This window comes from Pseudochaenichthys georgianus, chromosome 7, assembly GCF_902827115.2.
Source record: "Pseudochaenichthys georgianus chromosome 7, fPseGeo1.2, whole genome shotgun sequence".
Lineage (NCBI taxonomy): Eukaryota > Metazoa > Chordata > Actinopteri > Perciformes > Channichthyidae > Pseudochaenichthys > Pseudochaenichthys georgianus.
The window spans coordinates 3,556,847-3,583,629 of NC_047509.1; the positions used below are offsets into that span (position 1 = coordinate 3,556,847).

The 26,783-nt window shown below is 40.6% G+C and overlaps 1 protein-coding gene across 1 annotated transcript; it reads right to left on the bottom strand.

The window, feature by feature from the left end:
* Positions 1 to 12,940: 12,940 nt before the first annotated feature.
* LOC117449149 (ADP-ribosylation factor-like protein 8A) lies at positions 12,941 to 26,748 on the bottom strand. Its single transcript, XM_034086578.2, has 7 exons — positions 26,337 to 26,748; positions 22,763 to 22,843; positions 21,981 to 22,054; positions 20,200 to 20,293; positions 18,901 to 18,968; positions 13,081 to 13,151; positions 12,941 to 12,978 (listed from the first exon to the last, which is right to left on the bottom strand). Exons 1-7 carry the CDS (start codon positions 26,457 to 26,459, stop codon positions 12,941 to 12,943), a joined length of 549 nt encoding a protein of 182 aa, XP_033942469.1. The 5' UTR covers positions 26,460 to 26,748.
* Positions 26,749 to 26,783: the final 35 nt, after the last annotated feature.

A 26,783-nucleotide genomic window follows, 5' to 3' on the forward strand; every position in this document is an offset into this window, starting at 1 on the left:
TGTCTGTCATGTCGTTTTAAACGGTGTAAAGGAATCCGCTCTGAGAAGATTTTCTCTCCTCAGAGCGGCTGCTGCATATCAATGACCTCACTACTATCCCGTTGCCATGGGATCCCAGCCCAAATCCGCACACACACGGACACACACACCGTTTTGTTAATCTAGAAACTCAAACTCTATTCTAATCAATGTGAGCCCCCCCCCCCCCCCCCCCCCCCATCCTTGTCTTCGCCCCGACAGCCCATGAAGAGGACTTACACATCTAAAGGAAAATGATTTCTTCTGTCCTGCTCTCCACAAAATGATGCAAAGACTATTTAAAGAAACTTCTGGCACAACCGTGATCACTGTCAGACAGCCCTTTCTCAGTAATAAATAACCTGAATAATAAAAAAGGCCCATTTCAGAATAATTGAGATCATATAATTGATGATCTGGATTCAGTTGTGGCTTTCTCAAAAACAGCTCTGCAAATCGCATCGACAAACTTCAACAGGTTACAGAAAGAGGTCAGCATGTATAGAAGTCTACGAAACAATTACCCTCCGCTTTTAACCCATCCTAGTAGCAGGAGTCTAGTACTAGGAGCAGTGGGCAGCTATTGGACAGCGCCCGGGGAGCAATGGGAGTGAGGGCGGTGGGGGGGTGTCCGGTGCCTTGCTCAAGGGGTCATTTATATTATCATAACTGATCATCTGGATTCAGTTGTGGCTTACTTCAAAACGTTTTGGCAAATCGCATCTGACAAACCTCAACAGGGTGTCAGATTGTATAGAAGTCTATGAGACATGTACACTGCTTAGGACTTGATTTATGACCATGTTTAATACTTTTTCTAATACATGTTTGGCTAGTTTTAGGTCTTTTTGAATGCAGCATGATGTTCATTTTGTATCTTATGGTCACAATAACGCAGGGTATGCTTCGGGGCGGGGCGACGTGTTTTTATCTCACTACTCAAACTACAGTTTTCAGTTCATGAAAGTCTATTTTAACAACACTGACAAGAATATATTGAAGCAGTTGGATACACATGGCTCCACCTTCCTGTGTCCCAAAAATAACAAGATGGCGACGGCCAAAATGCCAATCTGGTGGTTCTTTTACGCATAGTGGAAGTGGGTGGACACTAGAAATCATTCAAATTTTCTTTTGCCAGTTTCCTCAAAATTCTGTTTAATTTGCGATACTTTTCAACGGAAATCCGACCAGCGATACTCCAGGAAAGTCAGAAAATAAGTTTAACATAGTTCAGGTAAACTGACATTTTAAAAAGTGAGTAAGAAAAGAAGTAGGGAAACAGAGAGAGAGATTCATGGAGAGCTGGAGGAACAGAGTGTTTCAGGAGGTTGGTGATGTTGTTCTCATTAGTAGTGATGAGAGCTCGCCCCTCTGATACAAACTACTGAACAGACCACCTCTGTTCACTAATGAAGCCACACACACACACACGCAGAAACACACACACACACACACACACACACACACACACACACACACACACACACACACAGGGGCGACTAGACCACCATTGGTCATGCGAGAACATCTCGAGGACAGACTGGATGGGAACCAACTGTTACGTAACAGAAAGGTCACAGGTTCGAGTCCCACATCTATCCGTTAGTTGAGTATACGCTTCACATCCACTTCTCACTTATCTTTATAGAACTCAGTGCCGGAGTACGCCAAAACAAACGTCTGTGAGCAAAAGTAGACGGATTCTCTCAAATCAATCAGGAAAGAAGACCTTAGTGGGGAAGGTTGGCCAAAGTCAGTTTTACCAGGAAAATAATTCATTAGAATCCTCATTTAGAGTTTGTCCATCACTCATCAGCAATGCGGTTCTGCACAGATGCAAACAGGAAGTCAACAATTCGTATTTGGCTATCAAGCAACCCTCCAAATATGTCTCTTAAGGCGCACACCAGGCCGATTATCGGCGTCGGTGGGCATCAGGCCGACGATGAGCGTCGACACGCCCTACTCAGATTGGTGTGTCCCGCACCGTCGGGTCTTTTCAACCGAATCGGCGGGCAGTCGTCCAAAGGAATCACTCCGATTGGCTGTTCCGCTAGCGAATCAGTGCATGAGAAGCGAAACGGAAGTGAGGGACCCAAACAAACTATTAAGAAGGCAAATCTGAGTTTCATTTACCTCCAGCTCTCGACTCAGGTTCGGGAAAGCCCCGTGAGCTTCTCGTTGTAGAGAGAAGATGGAACGCACATCTTATTGTTTATATCACGCAGTCTGTTCTTCTTCTCTCGGTTATCACGCAGTCTGTCTTCCGGTTGTTGCCTCTTTTGAACGACGAATACACACTACCGCCGCCTGCTGGTCAGGAGAGTTATTGCCACTCACGCATGCGCAGTTCGTACGTGCTACTTGGCCGGCGGCTGAAGTCTTTGCCGTGTGTTCCAGTGCGACACATGGCCAAGACGCAGAGACGTGAGGCGACGCAACAGTCGGGGTCCGTCTGTGTGAGTTCTTTGTTGTGATTGGTGTGTCCCTATAGATTCAGTGAGACTAACCCTTCCCAGAGGAGATCATTACATCACATTTAAAACTAGACTAGAAATTTGCTTAGAAACGAGAGATAAAGACGATTGAGTGGTGTGTCCGGGCCTTCAGCCCAGCTTATCAGACACTAGCCACTCCCTAAGTTTGTTTTTAGACAAAAATATAAGTGACTGATATGATTGTCATATTCCTTATTTCTAATGCAATATAAGTTGACTTTAGCACTGTTACCACGGCGGCACATGGTCCTGATTTTAAATGATTTATTTGGGAATTTGGAAAACTGTGACGGTAAAAACGAATTTCCTCTTTGAACTGTTTACTTTAAAACTGTGTGAACGTTTCAGAAGAAGTGTTGAACCTCTCACTCAGCGTGTGAATCCAACTGAGATGAAGCACTACTGTGTGTGTGTGTGTGTGTGTGTGTGTGTGTGTGTGTGTGTGTGTGTGTGTGTGTGTGTGTGTGTGTGTGTGTGTGTGTGTGTGTGTGTGTGTGTGTGTGCGCGCATCATAGCCCTCTCATCAGCAGCACATTGTGAGTGAATGAACAGCGACAAGTGTGTGTGCGAGAGTATATATGTGTGTGTTTCTCCCTGAACACAGGCTCAATGAACACAAACTAATCTGACCTGAATGTCTCACGCGCACACACACACACACACACACACACACACACACACACACACACACACACACACACACACACACACACACACACACACACACACACACACACACACACACAGAGTACAATGTTGGTTTTGTTCTGTGGGAAAACTGATGAGGGAAGGAGTGAGTGGAGAAGAGGGGGGAGGTAAAGGGGGATACTGTTACCATGACAACGAGCATAGGGTCCCCGATGGAGCGCTACGTTGACTCTCACTGGGAGCGAACACACACACACACATCCACACACACACACACACACACACACACACACACACACACACACACACACACACACACACACACACACACACACACACACACACACACACACACTGGAGGGACCACCTTGTACTGCAGACAGGAAACACTGAGGCCTTCTTCTTTGTTGATTGGTATAAAAGTAGTCCTACAGACACACACACACACACACACACACACACACACACACACACACACACACACACACTCAGACACACACACCCTTACTTCACACTGTGAAAGAAAAGTTTTACCCACTTGTTGACAAGTAGCACAGAGGAGGAAGAGGAGGGAGGGACTGAGGATGGAGAAAGGATGGATGAAGTTTTTATCAGTGCGGTCACGTTAAAGTCCGATGACCAGCTTCTATTTTCTCCTCCTTTCTGGTCTTTTTTTGTCCGTCTGCTTTTCAATCTCTGAGAAAGTTGAGCTCCACTCGCTTTTTTTATACTCTCCTCTGAACTGTCAATTAGCCACCATTAAAAAAAAAAAAAGGAAACCCTCTGAATGATTAGAGCGGGGATGTGACATAACCTTCCTCTGGTGGCCACGTCCAGGCCGGCAGCCACAAAGGTCCACATAGATGTTGTTTTTAAATTCATTAAGTAATTACATATTATTCATACAGTCAAGGCACTAGAAACCAAAGTGAGTTAAAGCAGGATGGCAGAAAATCAAGTTATGTGCCCTCCCGTGATTTATCCAATTACATCCATACAAGACCTCAAATGTTTTTGTGAAATACCTACAAACTTTATGATAAATAACTTTCAAAATGTATGAAAAGAAAATTTCAATTCTTAAATGACGAAGTCAGGTATCAATAACTACATAAAATAATACGACAATACCAGAATAAAAAGGTAAAAAGGAAAGAAATGCTGAACAAGGGACTAATCACAATACTATATTATAATTTTTGTTATTTACTTGAGAGATGAGGAAGAAGAAGGAGAAGAGATATGATGAAGAACATGATGCATTGCTGCAGATTAAACTAGACAACAGTCAATAAAGGAGTGAAACACAGCAGTGAAATTAATCATACACATTAATAAAGCAGTAATTGATATTGATCCAAGGACATCAGTTATAGCAGATAGATCTGACAGGGACCAGCCAGTGAACAGAACAATGAGAGTTCCTGTAGAAAATGGGAACCAGGACTTCCTTCAGTCCGACTGTATTTCATCTAACAGCTGAACTGCTGAGCTCAGCAAATTGAGAGATGAGACAAATTAGTGAACCGGAACCCAACGCTGACCCCACACACACACACACACACACACACACACACACACACACACACACACACACACACACACACACACCACACACACACACCACACACACACACACACACACACACACACACACACACACACACACACACACACACACACACACACACACACACACACACACACACACACACACACACACACACACACACACACACACACACACACACCACACACACACACACCACACACACACACACACACACACACACACACACACACACACACACACTGAGGTTTGTGTGTGTGTGTTGCCCCCTGCTGTCTCATCAGTAACATTGCCGCTCTAAAAACAGCTGACACTTTATTGTTGTATTAGTTGGATGGAAAAGCTGCAAAACCAAAATAAATGCAACTCATGTTGTAACCATGAGCCGCAGTTATATCGTTATGTGTTTAATTCATGTCAAATTGTATAAAGTGTAAGTTTCCTGTATGACCTGCAGAGGTGGCAAAAGTACACACTCTCTTTACTTAAATAGAAGTACAGATACTTGTGTAAAAAAAACTTTGGTAAAAGTCTCTGAAATGTACTCAAAGTAAAAAGTAACTTTAAACTGGCTGTTTATGTGCAAAGCTCACTGAACCTTACATCATATTAATATAATATAAGTGAAAAGGAGCTTCATTTCAACTTTTATTACTGCCATTCTGAATGTGTTCAGCGTGAACAACAAAAACAAAGTACCTGTATTTGCTGTCGCCAACATTGTAGATGGGTTACTTTGCCTTAAAGTGGACCTATCATGCTATATTTTAAACATATATTGTAGAACCATACTTTTATAAAACATGTCTGCGAAGTTTTTTTTTCAAAATACCAAACAGATCATGCATTTTAGCCATGCCTCATTTCGCTCCATTTGCTCTTTTCCAGCCCTGTCTTCACAAGGGCTGATTCTGAGAGAAGTCTTCTTCGCTGCTTTTGTGGCAGACTACAGCGCCTCTTACAGGCCTGGCATATGTACTACAGCGTCTCCAGTGTTTTCGAGCGGCAATGGCCGTGGCTGTCTCCTCCTGATAGGTGGAGATTTTCCCATAGGCGGAGCTCCTTGTTTGTGATGTCAGAGATATTTCAAATCTGTATCAGCTCCGTTGCAGCCCCGTTTTTAGAGATTTGGGTACGGAGGAAAAGAGAGAGGGTTGTGTGTTCTGACACTTGGTGAGTTCCCTGACACACCGGGGACACATATTCATGTATAAAAGACGTACAAAAGTGCATTTTGCATGATTGGTCCCCTTTAATATAGTCCGAATGTATTTATTTAGTATTTATTTTTTACTTAACAGATGAAAACATTGAGACACAATCTCATTTACAATGCTGACCTGGCCAAGAAGGCAGCAACGTTACACATTCTTACACAAAGCACAGACATCAAATACAGAGAACACAACTCAGTAAACAAAAAACGAAAAGCAGTCACTCCATTGTGCACAACAAATCAAACTAAACAGATTATAGTGCATTCGCCACGAATCATTTGTTGCAACTTCAAACATCTCCCTGAAGTTAGGCCATGGCTGATGTCTTGCTGGAGGTCTGATGAGTCGCCTCCTCGATGTTATCTCCATGTTCAGTCCTGCCGCTGACTGTAAGCGTTACTCATGGACATTATGCCGTTAGACCTTTCTCCCGTCTCTGCCTAGATGTTTCCTCATACGTCTTTTACGTTGTTTCCGTCTGTCGTGCATGATCTGCACACCATGGCTCGTCGTCTCTACGTGTTATTGTCGCATCCATTTAGTTTTAAATCAGTCTTGATGTCGGGGAAGTGATGCAAAATAAAAATGATTGATAATTCACCTCACATGCATTAAAACGAAAGTAACGAGCATGTTTTGAAAATGAAAGAAGTAGAAAGTGCAGGTTTTTGTATTCAAATGTAGGGAGTAAAAGTAAAAAGTCGTCAGAAAAATAAATACTTAAGTAAAGTACAGATACCTGAAAATCTACTTAAAGGTGGGGTAGGTAAGTTTCAGAAACCGGCTCGAGATACACTTTTTGTTATATTCCATGGAATGCTCTTAACATCCCGATAGCAATGAATATCTGAAGTGCTTTGACAACAAATCCATAAAAAAACGTCATCTGTCGAAGCCGTAATACTGTAAAAAAAAGTACAACCAATCGGTTGTAGGCTACTACCTGCCTGTCAGCCTCCCATCGGGGCACACACTTATCTCGTGCCTTCATTGGTCATGTGCGCGTTCGTGTGTGTTGGAGGAGGGAAGTGGCAGATTTTCTCCGGTTGTGTATTTTCAAATTCTAGCGATCTCGAGCCGGTTTCTCAAACTTACCTACCCCACCTTTAAGTACAGTAACAAACTATTTCTACTTTGTTAGTTCCCACCTCTGTCTGTAGCTAACAAAGCTATTTACACCCAGGTGTCTGACTTAATAATATAAGTTGTATTCATTTACTGTAACGTTATCAGTGAAATGACAAACATTTGCGAACTAAATACAAGCAGTGACCCCATGGAGCCAGAGAACTTACATTTTTTATTTAAAAACACTAAAATACGATAAAAAGATGGACATTGTATGATCTATTCTTTCGGTCTTTTTCATTCTGCCGACAGTTTTTTGTCATTTTCTTTGTTGTATTAGATGTTGACCTATAAGGCTTATTCAAGAAATACGGTTACCCTTTTCCCTCCATGTATTAATGATAATATTGTTAGAACAATAAAATAACTATATATACATACACTGATATACATGTAATACATAGAATGATTCAAAAAGAAAGATAAGGATTGTTGTTTCTCCATATTATTTAATTAGTATCATACACAAGCATGTTTCTAATAAAACACATCATATCAACGGAATCAAACAATAGTGTACAAACAGTTCAAAGTGACGGCCGTCTGCACACGTTCCTCTACACGTGCAAACCTTCACTAAAGAACACATCTACAGGACAGGCGACGACACGAGAGAAATCCAGTCAGAAATTCAGATTCAGCCCAAATGTAGTTTAAAGTCAACACAAGGTTCGATTAGTTTCTTTTACTTGATAAAAACGTGTTGTTTTCTTTAATTGTTATCGGGCTGGTGAGCCTAGATTTTTTTATAAATAAACTCGACTCGCGCATTACATTTCTTAGAATTAAATAGATTCAACTTTTTTTATTCAAACAAATCAGATTTGCTTAGAAAAATGTATGAACTTTATCTGCTTTGGAAGATTTTGTGTTGAGCAAATAAAAAGCCTCTTGATGAATTTGTGACATTTTTGAAACTAACTTCACTATAGTTCTGCCAGATTGCTTTAAATAAAAAAATACCTCTTTGTTAAATGATTAATACATTTGAGGTCCATATTAACACAACTTGTTATAGTACTACAAGTCTTCGTAATTATAAGTGGAGAAGTATTTAAGAAGATTCTCTCAAAAGTTAATTGGTGGTCATCTCTTCTGGATTTGTTCACATGTTGATGCCAACTTCTTCAACACAACTCCAACAGTTGATCAAGAGTTAACCGTACAGTACGGTGTACTGTGTCTGTTTGCACGTGCAGAATCACAAGACGTAAGAGTATTTGCCATAAAAAGATCACGTGAAACTTTACAATGACCTGAATCCAGTGTAAGAAAAGTAAGGTAAGCACAAGCAGTCTTTACGTGACCCTTCTCAGACACTATAAGCATGTGGAATCAAATATAAGCACATGTCGATACGTCGGTTTATTGCACTTTTTTTTAGTACATCTCATGTTGTGTGCTTACGTGACTTTTCTGCAGTTTAACACTCAGGTTGATTCACTGGATTACGGCCTTTATTTTGATGAAATTGCACCAAAATAACCATTTATTTCATCAGGTCCCACAAATATACAATCCCTGCCCTCAGCATGCAAAACAGAAGAGCCAATCAGAACAGAGCTGCTCGACCTGATCAACAAGTACAGGAAATATCGACAGCGGTCATCTGCAGGCGTTGCTCTGACGTAATACGACATGCTGGTAAACTCGTTAAAGAACCTCAGTTTACCAGCAAACCAAAAACAACACTTTAAACTTCAGGTCTCGTCTGTCCGTCAGTGAGATCCCGATGCGTTTCGGGTGTAAATCAAGAAATGAAGGCTTTTTTGACTCCACAGACGTTTTTAGTGTTAACGGGATTTCTTAAAAACAAGTGCTCGTCCAATCAATGAACGGAACTTATTTCAAACCTTCTAATTACGGGGCTGCTTCCATTGGTCAAAGTCAATTGAACACACATGGACAGATCGAAATACTCGGGACTGTGAGAAACAGTATTTCGATCTTTCTGTGTGTACAAACATATTTTGAGATTGGCAATTAAGTTGACTTTGGTTTGTGCGACTTCCCGAAAGTAGTCGTTTTCACTTTTGGAAATCAAACAGGGTTATTTGATGCAATTGATGTGCTGTGTGCTTTTTGTTGTTCCCTGCCTACTCCTATTTCCTATAATGGTTTCAGGAAGTAAAGAAATAAGAAGCTTTTCACTGTCGAGCTGAAGATGCTAACTTGTTTGCAGCTTTAGCATCGCTGCTGCTTTGCTGCAGAAACCAATCTTTCAATAAGGACTTAGTCAAAGCATTGCAGTGAGTTTGATCTGACGTTGTTCGGGGTTGAATTCGAATATTTGGGGGGTGTGGTCTCGAGGATTTGGGGGTTTAAGGATGCTTGGGGATGCATCATTGTTGGGAGTTCGATATTGAGTTTTTAGGTGTTGTATCTTGAGTATTTGGGAGTTCAATGTATTGTTTCGGTTCGATCGAGAGCGAGTCCTTGGTAGCTTGTTCTCGCTTTAATAGGAGTTGGATATTGCATTTTTTGGGAGTTTGAATCTTCTATAGCAGTCGCAATGTGTAGTTTTTAGTCATTTTAAGGACATGTGCAGCGACAAAGAACTTGTGATGGGGTTTAAAGAGACCAAACAACTTATCAGATAAGTATTAAACAGATTTATCGATATCAAAAAGGATCTTAACAAGCAGCCTTAGCAACCTTGATAAAAACCGGCAGAGGTAGAACATTTCTAAACTAGAAATTTGGAGCGTTCTTGTCTAAATATGGACTTTGAATTTGGAGAGTACTTAGCCAACATGAAGCCACACTGACCTCGTTTGAACCGACAGTGTAAAGTGTAACCCCCACATACACTGACAGTTAGACCACTCTTAAATGAAACAACCCTAGTACAGAAGAACATACAGACAGGTAATGTGCTTCCCGTTTGTTCTGCAGTCTGATTGGCTGCTGTCAGGACCAGGAAGTGTCAGTATTTCACATAGATGTTACAAATGAATCAAACGGGAACATAAGTACTGCGAGAATAGTGTAGCAATGTAAGCAAAATGTTAATGAAGATCTTTGTATGAATGTAAGTGCTAACGTTTTGACTTTGGATGAAAGCTTTTTGATCTGGTTTTCATCGGTACTTCTCGTAAAACCTCCTTCTTATTCGATAAGTATATTTTGGACATAAAGCTGTATAAACATACTTTTTAATACTTGCTTTTGCTAAAGTCGATGCCATTTGAATAACATGGATTACTTAACTGTCTAGCTAAAGGCTTGAATGCTTAAAAATGCTGCCCTTCACACCAAAGAAAAACCCACAATGCTTTGCTTCCACCATTAGCTAGACCAGCTGAATACATGGATACAATTAGGTTTTCTTGTGCTGCATCATTCTGGTTCACCACAGTCCAAATCCTGCCCTTAAACCACATTCCTTGCTAATGGTGTTTATCATAAACACAACAATTCAGTAAGAATAGTTTATTTGAAAGCCAATGGCTGCCCAGGTCTTAATTTTTGGAATTAATAAATGTGAAAATGACCTAAGAAATAGCCATTTACATAGTCTTAGAAAAAAGCTAAATCCAGGATGTCGCTATTTAATTTTTTCACTTTCATTTAAACATTTTCTGCCAGTTTTACAATCAATCTCACTCAATATGACAGGTAGTACATGAAAAGTACCAATTTGTTTTTATTGTGATGGCAATTTTTCATTTTCAACAATATAATTATAATTTAATGATGATATTTAAAGTCATTACACAACCTGCAAAGAAAAGCATTATAAATCATTAATGTTGGCAGCCAAAGACTTCCATGTAATGTTTTCTGTGGTTATTCAAAGGACAGGATGAGGACATGTTCTGTTAAATATTATGAAGTCAGATGAATATCGTCTGTTGAGATAATCACGATATTTCGATTTTCTCCTGTTGCCATGAGCGATGGAAATGTGACAAGAGGAAAATAATGGGATAAACACTTTTAAATAAATCGATTTTAAAATAAACATTTAATATGTGGGAGTTATAACGCTTAATTAATTACATCGCTCCATTTAATCCGACATGATGTGTGTACGTTGCATTTGATCACATGACACCCCAGGTCCAATCAGCAGACGTCTCAGAGCAGAAAACACTGACTTGTGAAGTCAAAAAAAAAACAATACAAAATAATAACAATATAAAACAATAAGAAATAAAAAGCTTATTACAGAGATATGAACAGAAACAAAACGACATTTCTCCTTCTCCTGTTAGAGTACCACTTCCTTCATTTCTGGACAGACCAGGTTATGTCACAATAAGAAGATTATTAACATTATTCTCATTATTAATATCTTACAAAACTGAAATCAACAGTGCAATAAAAAGGTTTTTAATCCCTCGCTCTGCGGGAGAACAAGAGTGGCGGTGAAAGGGGCGGGACTTGGCGGCAAGGAAAGGAGGTAACATCCAAAAGGAAGGAAGGACAGAGGGAACACGGAGGAGGACAAGCAGTTTACAACAGGCGAGAGGAAGAGGGGCTTCTCAGGATTATATAAACGTGAAATAATGGAGGTGTGGATGGATGGATGGATGTGGAGGTAGAGAGGAAGGAGGAAAGGAGGCAAGGAAATCAACAGAGGAGGGAGGAAATGATGAAGGCAGATGTGTGGTTACTGTTGATAAAGGTGGGGGAGGGGGTGGAGAGGAGGCTCATGGGAGAAGTGGAGGAAGATCCACACAACAGGCTCCAGCTAATAATGCTAATGTGAGTGTGCGCCCTTTTTAACAGCTTACGAGTAAAAGTCAAAATGGCCGATGTTTAAAAACCAAGATGTTTCTTAAGGATCCAAACCAATTTATAAATACATGTTTTATCACGGAGGCTGTTGTGGAGATCTGTTCAGATGCACTCATACCATGTTTTAGTTTGCTAGTGTTAAACAGTAAAAGTAATTTCACCCAATTTACAAAAATTTTTTATTTTCTCTGTGGATTCTTGTTGTTGTTGTTGTTGTTGTTGTTGTTGTTGTTTTTGGCTGATCTACAGACCTTACTGTCGACTGTTTTGATTTTTCAGGGAGTATATTCTAGCGGAGGAATATTACCTATAACTAAGGTTTGTGTTCTGTAATTTGGGTGAAATGACACTTATACTATTGTATAAATAAAGACGTATATATATGTTGTATTCGATTTAAAACACCTTTGCGAAGAAGCATCAGTGACTAGGGTTGAATGTCAGAAATCACAATCTTTTTTGGAGAGTTTTCGCCTCCAAAAAAATAACCTGCTGGTATTTGAATGTGCTTTAGTACAGGGGACTACTGTGTGTTGAAGGAAATGAGCTTATCAAGTCATTAGTGCTGCAAATTATCTGTCAAACCACGGAGGCAGCACGTCAGGGGTTTCTCCTCAGACTCTGTATGAGCATTTTCCACCTTTAGGATATCCAACTTTGAAGACGGAAAGTTGTTCCATCACATGATTTGACGATGATAAAGAAAAATATCAGATTATTAGGATGAAGATATACATTTCTAATTAATTACGATGAGTTCTGGGAGAGTTGTGTTCTCATTTCATCTATGGCGATACATCCCAGAACATTGTACGGTAATTCATGATTTTAAACCCTGACATGATTAGGTTTGATTAAACCAGAAAACAGGTGATCCGGTTTCTGACGGGTCGACCGGCTTCCGAGTTATATATTATATTCAATACTTTAATAAAAAAAACTAAAATGAGGCATCAGTGCATCCATAAGAGTATCGAGGGGTGAGGAGGTATAAATACAATGATGGATGGGGGGGTTAGGGGGGTTTGATCAAAGAGCAAGTGTGTGTGTGTGTGTGAGGACAGGTGGGCGTGGCCTGTTCTGTTGGGGGGGCGTGTGTGTTCTCAGGAACTCCCTTAGTCCGGGTGTTGGATCAACCACTGAAGAGTGATGTCTGCAAAGAGAGACAGAGTTGGCGTCAGACAGGAAGTGTGTGAGTGTGAGTGTGAGAGAGAGAGTGTGTGAGAGTGAGTGTGTGTGTGTGTGTGTGTGGTACCGATGTTGTCTTTCTCCTTGCAGGAGATGGAGTAGCAGCAGATCTCTCTGTCCTGGATGGCCGACAGGTTCCTGAATAAACCCAAAAACCCCAAATCAATTCCAAAGACAGTCGGAGGATAAAACAGTCGTGCAGAAACAACAACCTGAGATCTGCGATGATGCAACAGAATGATTATCTACGGTCAAGCCCAAACAATGTACGTCTGTTTCTTGATATCCAAAAAGCATGTGACCACAGACCGATCACATGACTCTGTTACTGCACTAAAGTACAACGTTGTGGTACTTGTGAGTATTTCCATGTAATGCCACTTTATACTTTTAGAGGAAATGTCTTGCAGCTTTGCAGATTCAGATGATTGATAAAACAATATATATTGAACTGATAAATTAGGTATTATTAACGATTACTGTCAAATAAAGACATTTATTGAAATCTGAAACATATTGCATCACCACTACAGATGTGGATACCAACACACATGCCCTTATGTCAACAATCCAAAATATATTAAAACGATTTCTCAGGAAAAGCGAATCTAAGGCCAAAAATAAACACACCCTCCCCTGGATTAATAGTGACATCAGGAAATCAATGAAGGAGAGAGATAATGCTCTAAAGCACTCTCTTAATGGTCAAATTTAGTGACCTGACAAGGGCTTATATTTGCGTCCTTACGAACAGAGTTACAAAGGAAATCCAGTGGCAGGCTAAATCCAACTTCTTTGTTAATCTCATTCATGAATCTAAGGGGAATCATAAACAATCTGGGACTGTCTCGCAGAACCTAACAGGGGAAAGGACATAAATAACAAAGCAGCTGAGATCAGTAACAATGGAACCTTATGTAAGGGGCCAGCAGAAATAGCGGCTATTTTTAATAAACCATTTTATTGATTCTGTGAGGCTGACTATAAACAGTCCCCCAAATTGGTCAAATACATTCATCACCTATTGATTATACACAGCCAGTCTTCTCCCTGACAGAGACTTCTGAATCCAAGTTAATTCTATAATTTCTTCTTTAAACAATTCCAAATCAAAAGAAACTTTTGGACTGGATTCTCTGTTTCTAAAGAAACATGCTACTACCCTCACAGGGACAATTACCAAAATAATTAACACCTCTTTTAGGGAGGGAACATTCCCAAAAGACTGGAAGTTAGCCATTGTTGTGCCAGTCCACAAATCCGGGGACACAACTGATGCAAACAACTATAGGCCCATTAGTATTTACCTGTCATGTCTAAGATCTCTGAGGAAATGTGTAGCTGAGCAATTGACTGGACATCTTAACAGTAGTCCTTTCACACTACACCCCATGCAATTCGGCTTCCGAGCCAATCATTCCACTGAGACCGCAAATTGTTTCCTTGTGGAAAATATTAAATTAAAAATGGACAAAGGAGGCATTGTTGGAGCAATCTTCTTGGATCTTAAGAAAGCTTTTGATACAGTCAATCATAAAGTACTCATTCACAAAATGTCTTATTTTAATTTCTCACCCAGTGCAATAGACTGGATGAGCTCCTATCTGTCAGACAGAGTTCAGTGTGTAAGGGTAAGTGGCGAGACATCAACCACCCCTGAGGAATGAACTGGGTGGTACCCCAGGGATCTATCCTGGGCCCAATACTATTCAGCCTTTATATAAATGACTTGCCCTCAGTGTGCACTGGATGTGAGGTGCAAATGTACGCTGATGACACTGTCATTTATGTCCATGCAAAGACCAAGGCCCAAGCTGCGGACAAATTAAATGATGCAATGGTTCATGTAAATCAATGGCTTACTGACTCACAGCTATATCTGAATGTTAAGAAGACAGTCTGTATGTTTTTTAGCAAGACCAACACTGTATCACACTGTGAACCCAAGGTCTATGTGTCCTGGGGAGGTCATTCAAAACAGTTACACATTTCAAATATCTAGGCATTATCCTTGACACTACTTTATCCTTCAAAAAACAAGTGAGAAACGCAAATAACTAAATACAATCTAGCTAACTTTAGATATATAAGGAACTATTTGACAACACCTGTAGCAAAACTCTATATGACTGCCATGATCCTTCCCCACCTAACATACTGTATGAACAGCTGGTCCCAGGTGAATAGCACAACATTAAGGCCTATCCTGTCACTTCACAAACAAGCTCTCAACGTTTTGGACAGAAAGCCTAAGCTATAACACCATTGCAAAATCCTGGACAAACATAACCTGCTCAGCTGGGAAAATATATTAAAACACACTGATGCATGTCTCATTTTTAAAATTCTAAACGGCAAGGCACCCCCACCACTCTGCACTTTTATACAGCAGAAAAACTCAAACAGCAGAACCACAAGGTCTGCCCTAAGAGGGGACTGTGCAGTCCCTCTTAGGTCCAGTTCCTTTGGCAAACACTGTTTCTCTGTGAGGGCACCTACACTCTGGAACACAATACCAATACAGATCAGGAATAACACCTCTTATCATACATTTAACCGCAATCATAAGAACTGGCTTTTAAACAATCAAAAATGTGAACACTTTTAACTGAATCAAGGTATGATGATATTTCATCTGTTTGCATGTTTGTTTGTTCCTCTCTATTGTTGTACTACTGTTCCTATTTATTGTTGTACTGCTATTTATTTATTGGTGTACTGATGTTGTCTGCTGTACTCTATTTAATTATGTTTTTATTTTCTAGTCTTGTTGTGGTCAGTTAACATCTTGCCAAGGACAACAGTTGAAAATTAGCCTGCTGGCTAATACTGGCTCATTTACAGCAATGTGAATGAATGTGCACTGTCCTTTAAATAAAATAAACAAACAAAAACAAAACAAAACTTTATATATTATTCTGAAATGCATAAGGAAAACTTTTACTATGATGACTTTAATTACATTTCTATGATATATACTTTTCCTATGTCAACCTTTAACTGCAGGACTTTAACTTGAGTATTTATAAACAGTGGTTTTACTACTTTTACTTAATTAAGATCTGAGAACTCAATCAATCAATCGGATACGGCTGCCGTAGGCCTATGGCCTTTTAGGCGCCGTTTACACGGGAACGAAACGGTTGTATCCGCTACTTTTCTCTTTCGTATAGCCCGTTCGTTCACACGAGGCCGTAACGGAACCGCGGAAACGGACCCCTCAAACGATAAGGGGTCCCAAGTTGGGAGCGGTCTCGTGTGAAGGAACACATTTATTGAGCCGTATCCGTGTGAACGGAAGACTTTTTTGATATCGAATTCGGTTTGTTTGCGTTCCCGTGTAAATGGGGCCTGTGTCGCTCATAAATAAGTAGATCGCTGTTCTTTATTTACTATGGATGCTGGCAACAGTCACATAGTCCAAAGTGAAGGTGATGTTTGACCAGTAATAGTCGAGAAGGGACTTGAGACAGTTAACCGTCTTGGATGTGACAACGCTTTCTGGCAGATCATTCCACAAGTCAACCACACGCAGGCTGAACAAGTTGCGGCGGATAGCCAGTCTCGAGTACTGTTTCTTCAACTTGAGGCAGTGTCCACGAGTCCAGGGGCCTATGCTACGAACCTGGTTCAACCTAACCTGGATATGTTTGAGTTAGCCGGTTGGCCTAATCCAAAACATACGCGCTCTCGCTAAACTGTACTACGACGCTGGTTATCAAGTGGATCGCTCAAGCCAGCCGTGTCCTATCTAGTTAGGTGCGCGTTCACATGAAAGGGGTGGTATTTGGAGCTTCGACCAATCACAAACATGGAGAAGCGTACTGACAGCGCAGCGTCATACTTCCTGAATGAAAAGTGAACTTTAATACTAGTCAAAAATGAAGAAGTTAAACTTTAAACATCCATGACTTAAACACTTGATCAGGATCAAAGCCACATAGCTGCACCTGCAAGGTGAACACAGCTGGGAACAGAACAAGTGTTTGAATGCGTACATTAACAGGTTTATGATATCACTGCCCCGTCTAAAACACAATCTGACTTCAAATTACATTTGTCTCGAGTGTTTCGTCAACTTAATGTGTTGCTTAAAATAATACTTCTGCATACAGTATGTGACACTGTGATTTTTGCCGGCGGTCTTTCCTGCAACGGCAGTTTTTCTGTATTTCCTTTCTCCTGTAATATGACTTGATCGCTTTAAACTCCGCACACTGAGCTCTGATTGGTCAGCAGGCGGTGCTTTCACTGAGTTGAGCTCTTAGCCTGCAACCTAACCTGGTCCCGACCAGGTTAGCTGCTTAGCATATATTACCATGGAGATCTAGCCTGCTAAAAAGAGAACCAGCTTCGGATGACCGGAAAGCCGGAGTTTTCCCTGAATTGAGCCGGCTAAGCGAAAATCCTGCTTCGCAGTATACCCCCCTGGTGTTATAATCCCGTTGTAGTGGGCATCATGTTTTGTAGATGTTGTGGAGATATTCGAAAACTTCGATCATATTACCCCCGCCCTTCTATAATACATGCTCGGGATCTTAAGACTTCGCAGTCGTTCTTGATATGGTAGGTGTTATGGAAACTTCTGTGTAGTAGCAATGCAGCGGGAGTCACCGACTCAGGAAGGAGACAGGGTAGAGCAGGAGCTTCGATGTCAAACACTGGAGGTTTATTTGGAGTTACGGCCGGAGGATTCACATCACAAGTCACACAGTCACGGTCTGTCTGCACGGATGGTTGCCACGTCAATTCTGGAGCGCCTCTCTCTTGCTAGCCCGTTTAACTGGTTTCAAAAGAGAGTAATCAACATGTTTTGATAAGATAGCTTTAGACAGTTTGGGCACACTGAGTTACCTGCGTCCGTCACTTATGGCCTCGAATATGTCATACCCTGGAGTCCACAAACAACAAAGAAGGAAGTGTCCCAGTGCACCCACAACAAAGACCATCTGTGACCTAGGGTTGACCGGTCACAGAATGGGAACAATAACATTATTGGCTGAAGCAGCCTGTGTCCTTAAAGGACATAAATAGACGTCAAGGTTGGTCCTGTATGTCACATCTAGGAGTCTGAGATCATTATTTCCCTAACAGTTGGTCCTTTAGTTCTGGAACCAGCTTCGTTGTCCTTCTCTCTATTTTCTCGGTGAGCTCAGCATCCTTTTTGTACATGGGGGACCAAGCGACACTCCCATACTCGAGGAGTGGCCGTACAAGAGAGGTGTATAAACTACGTACTGCGTCAGAGTCCATATAAGTGACCTGCGGATCGTTGCTAGGATACCATTCGCTTTGTTAGCTGCCCGATGGATATGGTCACTAAATGTCAGGGTATTATCAACATTCACACCAAGGTCCTTTTCTACTGCTCCCACCAATAGCCCAATGCATGTTAAGCTAAAGTAAGAAACTGAAACACTTAAAGCTAAAGATGATGTTTAACATTCATTTTGAGCAAACAGCTGTATCCGTTTCCATGACTACTTTTCTATGAAGATATATTGAACCAGAAATAATTGCGACAAGCGATATAATTATCATTTTACACCACTGATACAAGGGTTATATCATAGCATCAGAAAGCAAAAACACCCATTAAGGCGCTGTGAAAACACACCGCACCCAAATCTTATAATAGTAGTAAAAAACAATGCTGTTTATTCTGGCAAAAATGTCGGATAAAATGTTGGGGTTTTTCTTATGGATTAATGGTATTGTTTATTAAAAAGATCCAAACTAGGGCAGTAAGTGCTAACATTAAGAGAGAAAAAAGCAAGAAACAATAAAGCTTTAAGGAATATTTCAATTATCGTGCGTGTAAATAAACACACAACAAATATCTGTGTGTCACACGTCTCCAAAGAGCTTTTTAAATGAGCAGACTTACATCCTCTCTATGAGCTCCTTCTCATCCAGAGCCCCTGGTAGGTCCCTCTTATTGCCCAGAACCAACACCTACAGAGAAAACAACACCGCAGGAATAAACATCAGTTAAATACACAGATAATACAAACATTTGAAGATGCAAAGGTGTTGAACTCCAGGTTCAAAGATATTCGATATGATTTTCGTTCTGCATAACAAAGTATTTCACTCACGGAGGAAAGTACAAAGTGCTGAGGTCGAGAGACAGGCTTCCCAAAAACCATAAAAGTCTCATCTCTGCATTTTAAAACACTTTCACTTCCCTGTTTACAACGATCTGGGACCAGAGCTCGTGTTCAGCTTCCGTTGGTTGTTCTGATCAGGTCCAACGTTACGTCAAATCTGCCCCAAACTTTTTTTTGTCCGGGCCAGCCAAGTCATCGAGGTTCACTCAGTCTGAAATTACGCCGAGTCATCGTAAGCAGCTCTGGAGATATCTGATCTCCGAAAAGCAAGGTGTACACGCATCAAAGACGCATTTAGGGGGGAATCCAATGACGTCACCTTTTAGCCAGATGATAAAAGGCACGGCCTTCCAATAAAGTGCATTTAGGAAGCAGTCAGAGGAAATAGCACTCACCGTCTGATTTGAATACATCCATGTCCTGCTTTTTCGTTTCTTGCCATAAAAGCAGTTAAAGATTCCCTAAATAACAACAAGATGTGTTGTTGTTCTTTTCCCATTGAAGCAAAAAGGAAAAACAATCCTTGCCACACATAAAAAGACAAACATGCTGCTTTATCTTATCTCTGATCTGCAACTTTTTACAAGTAATATAATCATAAAGACACAGTTGTTTATTTTGAAGACAGCTCTGTAATGTATACGCACTCGGTGGCTTTAAATAAGTTCACTTCCTTCCACCGGTTTGTTTTAGTCCATTCAATCCCTCTGCTGGGTTGTTATGTTTTAAAACATAATCTATTTAGTTAACTGTTAGCATGTTTAATTAAGTTTAGTTGGGTTTTATTAGTTCCTGTGCAGGGAACTAATAAGAGAGAGTGTGTGTGTGTGTGTGTGTGTGTGTGTGTGTGTGTGTGTGTGTGTGTGTGTGTGTGTGTGTGGGTGTGTGTGTGTGTGTGTGTGTGTGTGTGTGTGGTGTGTGTGTGTGTGTGTGTGTGTGTGTGTGTGTGTGTGTGTGTGTGTGTGTGTGTGTGTGTGTGTGTGTGTGTGTGTGTGTGTGTGTGTGTGTGTGTGTGTGTGTGTGTGTGTGTGTGTGTGTGTGTGTGTGTGTGTGTGTGTGTGTGTCGGGCTCCTTACAGGAATTCCCTGCAGCTGCGGTTTGTCCAGCAGGTTGTGGAGCTCGTTCTTTGAGGCCTCGATCTTCTCGGGGTCTGCTGCGTCCACCATGTAGCTGAAACAGGAAGAAAATAACTTTAAAACATCTGTACGTTCATTCAAACTATTTAAGTGTCATTGACCAAGGCAGGTTGGATTGATAGTCAATTCAAATCAAATCTTCATTTGATTTGAATCGACTATCAAAATAATGTTTTTCTTTCTAACTATTAACTATTTCAAAATGTTTTCCAAGTAATGACTTTATTCACTTTGAGTGGTCCTTATCATATCATGTTTTGCCCTGGAAAACTCAAGTTGGTGTGTTGTAGAAAAATCCCACAGCCAATCAGAATCACTTTCACGACATGCAAAACAACTTTAGTGCTCTCTGTTACGTAACCCTGACCCAATTACCCAGCAGCCTCTCTGTCCCATCGCACCAATACAACTGGGTTAATAAGACTGCAGAACTGCTCTCTCCCTTTTCACATAATCTGACCAGCCTCGTGGGAACAAAACATTCCATTATAATCAGCTCTCCGTGTTTAATGTACTGAATACGAGTTGGTGGAGAAAAGTGTGCGACTTTCTGACTCCTGGCTCCTTCATGTCTTCAATGACTTATCATGTTTGGTCCCAGCAGAGACGTCCAAGCGGCCTCCTTAAAGGTCCCCTATTATGCAAAATACTCTTCTTCATGTCTCTTCTACATCAACATGCGTCCCCTCTTCTTCATGTCTCTTCTACATCAACATGTGTCCCCTCTTCTTCATGTCTCTTCTACATCAACATGTGTCCCCTCTTCTTCATGTCTCTTCTACATCAACACGTGTCCCCTCTTCTTCATGTCTCTTCTACATCAACACGTGTCCCCTCTTCTTCATGTCTCTTCTACATCAACACGTGTCCCCTCTTCTTCATGTCTCTTCTACATCAACACGTGTCCCCTCTTCTCCATGTCTCTTCTACATCAACATGTGTCCCCTCTGCTTCATGTTTCCTCTACATCAACATGTGTCCCCTCTTCTTCTTGTCTCTTCTACATCAACATGTGTCCCCTCTTCTTCATGTCTCTTCTACATCAACATGTGTCCCCTCTTCTTCATGTCTCTTCTACATCAACATGTGTCCCCTCTTCTTCTTCATGTCTCTTCTACATCAACATGTGTCCCCTCTTCTCCATGTCTCTTCTACATCAACATGTGTCCTCTCTTCTTAACGTCTCTTCTACATCAACATGTGTCCCCTCTTCTTCATGTCTCTTCTACATCAACATGTGTCCCCTCTGTGGAAAGAGACTCTGAAAGTTTCAGGAAAAAAGATTCTCTCTCTTTTTGATCCATTTCTATAAAAACCTGTCTGAAAATGAGCTGATCAGATTTTGGCCACTTTATGATGTCATAACGATGTTTTGTCTTGTGTAACCATTAGCCAATCAGCAACAAGGTACCCCCCCCCCCACCTTATCACCTGAATCTCCTCTAGAGCACCATTGAGTTATTTGTAACCAAATGTCTCTCAGAGGGGCGTGGGGAGGGGCTCCTTATTTTCATCTAAAGTAACAGACAGAGAATCTGCACTTTGGAAGCAGGGCTGAAACAGAGGGGATTATGGGTAATGCTGCCCATTTGGTGTTTGGAGCCAAACACTTCAGAGACATGTTTTGTATATATCTGAGAGCTGTAATATGTCGATGAAAAACAGAATAATAGGGGACCTTTAAGCGGACGGTCACCATAGTTTAGGAAACCAGGACTTACACGATGGCGCTGACTCCTCGACAGTAACGCTCCCACATGCTCCTGAACCGAGGCTGGCCGCCGATATCCCACAGCTGCAGACAGAGGGAGAGCACACAGGGAGAGGGGGCTCCTCACAATCAATACTTTGAGTTGCTTCCATTGATCGATATGTAATTGATACCTCAGATTTTAATGATGAAAATATTGTAAATAATTAGATTTCTCACCATTAACTTGTTCTAAGACTAATACCTGTGTACAATGTGTTGTAAATGACTGTTTGGACATCATTGGTCACATGATTACAACTGAGGTAAATATATTTTAGCTGTACTCAATAAATATGTGTTGTAGCATTGTCTCAATCTGAACAACTGCCTAAAGGGACATAACAAAAGTTAACTTGGGAGATTTGTAAAGTGTAAAATTATGATTATTCGAAATCAAATCTACTACTTTGATTATCCATGAATCGTTGTCAAGCAGAAAGGTCAGAAAATGCTGTTTAAAATTCTCAATTATCGAGATGTCCTACATTCCTCTATTTATATCAAATTAAAGTTTATATATTTGGGGTATTGGACGAAAAAATGAACGCCATCTTGGACTTTGAGAAACTGGGACGACATGACATTTTCACTGTTTTCTGACATCTTACAGAACAAAAGATGTATAGTTTAATTGAGAAGAAACCGTTCGATTAGTGGACAATTAAAGGATTTCTTAGCTGTAGCCTTTATTATAATATATAGCACTTATAAGTGTCTGCAGAAAGGGAGCAGAGGAATGGAGCTACCCACCTTGATGGTGACGTTGCCCTTTGTGATCTTCCTCATGTTGAATCCAACGGTAGGAATCATGTCTTCACTGAACTGGCCTGACTGAAACACACACACACACACACACACACACACACACACACACACACACACACACACACACACACACACACACACACACACACACACACACACACACACACACACACACACACACACACACACACACACACACACACACACACACACACACACACACACACACACACACACACACACACACACACACACACACACACACCACACACACACACACACACACACACACACACACACACACACACACACACACACACACACACACACACACACACACACACACACACACACACACACACACACACACACACACACACACACACACACACACACACACACACACACACACACACCATTGATTTTGGTGTCATGAGATATGTGGCAGGAATGTCAGAACAGAAATGCCAAAGATACTGGGTTCCTGGCGAGGGAGGGGTTAAGATGGCAGCTGGGTTTCAGTCCAGATGGAATACCATTGCTCACCCCCCCCCCCCCCCCTCGTTTCCTGTCATCTCTCAAAAAAGGAATACAAAAGGCTTACATGATGTATAAGTTTGGACCTTAGCTCTCTAGCTCTAAAAAGTATTTTTTAACTGAAAGACATTGCTCTTAGTGCACGAGGGTCAACATTTATAAAAAGACAGATTTAAGAGAAGTCGAAATGTCACATAAATACAAATAGTTAGTTTATGTTATGTTGTTATTCTGACTAAAACACAGTAGAGATGAACAGCGGTTATATATATATGTTTAGGCTCTAATGCAGACATGCTTTTATACGCAAAGGTGGTTAGAATGACACCTATACAGACATGCAGAAGGCCCACATATTGATTTAAATATCAGCTTTATGTATATAGTATCCAATGTTTATATGCTTCTGTTTTGGCAGTAGATAATTACAGAGTATTCTAATGTATACTATAGGGATGCCAGCGATTATTCGATTATTCGAATATTCGTTACAGTCTCCATAATCGAATATTATTTTTAAAAATCGATTTTATTTATATATATTTTTTTTTATTATTTAAATTTTTTTTATTATTATTTATGTTTTTTTTTTTTTTTTCTGGCTTAGTTTCAACCAAAATATATATATAAATATATATATGCTAATAATAGTAATAGTATTAATACTTGTAAATGGCCATTGGTCACACCACCAGTTTGTTTTACTGTAAACTTGGAGGAAGCCTGCGTGCAGAGCAGACTGCTGCTGCAGCAGCTACACACCGACCCCGCCCCCCCTCTCCCTCACACGTGCGACTAAAGATGAACAAAGCGGCAGGTAAAAAGAGTTCCTCCTCGAGGAACTACTTCGAACTTACAAGTCCAAAGGAAGTTAAATGCAAGCTCTGCGAAAAGACGTTGGTCTATCACAGCTCAACCTCAACAATGCGTTCGCATTTGAGTGCGAAGCACGCCAAAGAGGTTACAGAGAAAGACGCAGCACAGCTGGCCATTACCAACTTCACTTCAAGGCCACGTCGTTGTGATGACAAGCTTGTTTGTTGTTACAGTAAAGACAACAACGGAATTCCTTTTGTCTGATTTTCTTTTTTTTTTTCTCCCGTGGGGGGGGGGGGGCGGGGGGGTCGAATAATCGATTATTATTCGCCAGGGCTGCCGAATAATCGATTTTGATCATGGTCAGTTTCTGGCAACCCTAGTATACTAGGGCAGCTCAATTAATCGTATTTTAATCGCAATTACGATTATGGCTTGCAACGATTACGAAAACAACGTAATCGAAATAAAATGATTATTTTTTTATTATTATTATTACTTTTATTTTTTTAGGTTTTTCAGTTGAGTTCTATTTAAAGTTCAGGATAATCAACTGTTAAAAACATACTGTTCACATTTTTTTTTCTCCAATAAATTGATGTTTTCAAAGTAAATGGATAATCGTTTTCAATTATTGACCCAAATAATCGAGATTATAATTTTTGCCATAATCGAGCAGCCCTAATGTATACCATATTTTATATTGTGTATTCTTTAGATAGTCAATTTAACTATATCTCATGTCTAGTGCCTGTCAACATGCTGCTGTAACAAACAAAAAACTATGTTGAATGAATAAAGTATAGTAAGGCTCTAGTTTGCACTCCAAACTGCAATTCAGATTTACAATAGAAAGACATGTGGGTTTAAAATATTGGGATTTGATGTCAAAAATCTACATTAAAACAGTTCCTTACGAATTATGAAATGCAGTGTTTTTTCTGTTCCATTCTCTCAGACATGTTGGCCTGTTTCAAGAGCTACAGCACCTCACCTCATTTTACCCTACACATCAATAATGCATTTCAGATTAAAAAAAAGCAGTGGATGGTAAATACCAAAACTTCCACTAATATAAATAAGGTAAATGGGAAAATCTATGTTAGTGGGTCAAAATGTGTGGTGTGTGCATGGTCAGCAGGGGAGGCGGATGTCCGAGTCTAAAGAGAGGGAAGGTCACTCCGACAGCAGGAGGCTGATCGATCCTCCATCACCAGACCTATAAAAACCCTTCCTCCGGCCTTCCCACCAGCTCCACTGATGGGGGGTTAATGTCCCAAAAAACGGCCTTTCATTCTGGTACGAACATCCCAATGTATGGAGCTTAACAACATCCACGTGAAAGCAGATACATAGAAACTGTATTTGTCAGAAATTAGGAAATGATTTTGTCCTAGCAGCAGTGTTGTCAAACATCACACAAGTTAAAATGTTTAAAATATACAATAACATTAGCAGCAGTATATACAATTCACAATAAAAAAAGGACATATATCACTAAGGTATCTACTGTATATGACACCAAAAATATTAAATACTCTATACAGTCTCACTCGCTACAGGAATATATAGAAATATACTACAGACACATATTGGCTTTGGATTATATATACATTACAATTGTGCAAAGTAGCAGATGTGCACAATTACTAGCTAATATTAATTACTACTGGCTGATACTTCTTAGGTAGTCCATTCCGACAAGACTCTGTATGTTATTATGTAAATATATAAATTGTACTTATTTAACACTACCCTCTACCACACAGTATTCTACAATGTTACACTTATTTTATTTTATAAATACTGCTTTTCCCTGAATGTTTTCTTATGTAAATGTTTTATTTTAAATACTATGTGCATGCCTTATTTATCTAATAGTGTGTTATTTGTATTTTTCATCATCTATACTGCTGTAACTATATAAATGTCTCCTCTGGGACGAATACAGGAATTCAGATTTGTCTGATTAAACAGCACATCACAGCCGACATAAGGGTTAAGTGTTTGACCGTAAAAGAATGTTTTCTCAGTGAAAAACATAGCAAGCCAATACAAATGTGACATCTAAATCATCTTAACTCATTCAGCGGCTTACAGTAGTACAGCCACAGCTAGCTGACCTCACCACTGCAAGATAACAATGGATGCAGCCAGATGCTAACTGACAGCTGGCGCTAGCATAAAAACCACCCTCCACACTCACCGCTATCACATTGACGAAGGTCGTTTTCCCAGAGTACTGCAGCCCTACCAGGGTCAGCTCCATCTCCTCTTTCCAGAATAGCGCCTTGAACCAGTCCAGCAGTTTGTTGATTAGCGCGATCATCTTTGTAATCGTCTGATGCTAATGCTAGCTGCTGTTGCTAAGGCTAGGTTGCTATGCTAGGCTGCTATGCTAACGCCCCAACTGTCTTTTTTCTTGGGGACGCTGACAGTTGCTGTGACAACCACCGACGGTTACAGCAGAACGGAGGACACCGACGGGCTCTGTGTGAACCGGGTATGATGTTTAAAGAGTCGGTGTTTTTAGGCTCTAATGTCCGCTGTGTGTTTTCGGCTTTCTGTGATGTTTACTAGCTACGCCTTGTCCTACCAGCCACGTCAAGTCAGATGTTAAACGTAATATCACATCCGGTACACCCTTTCACAA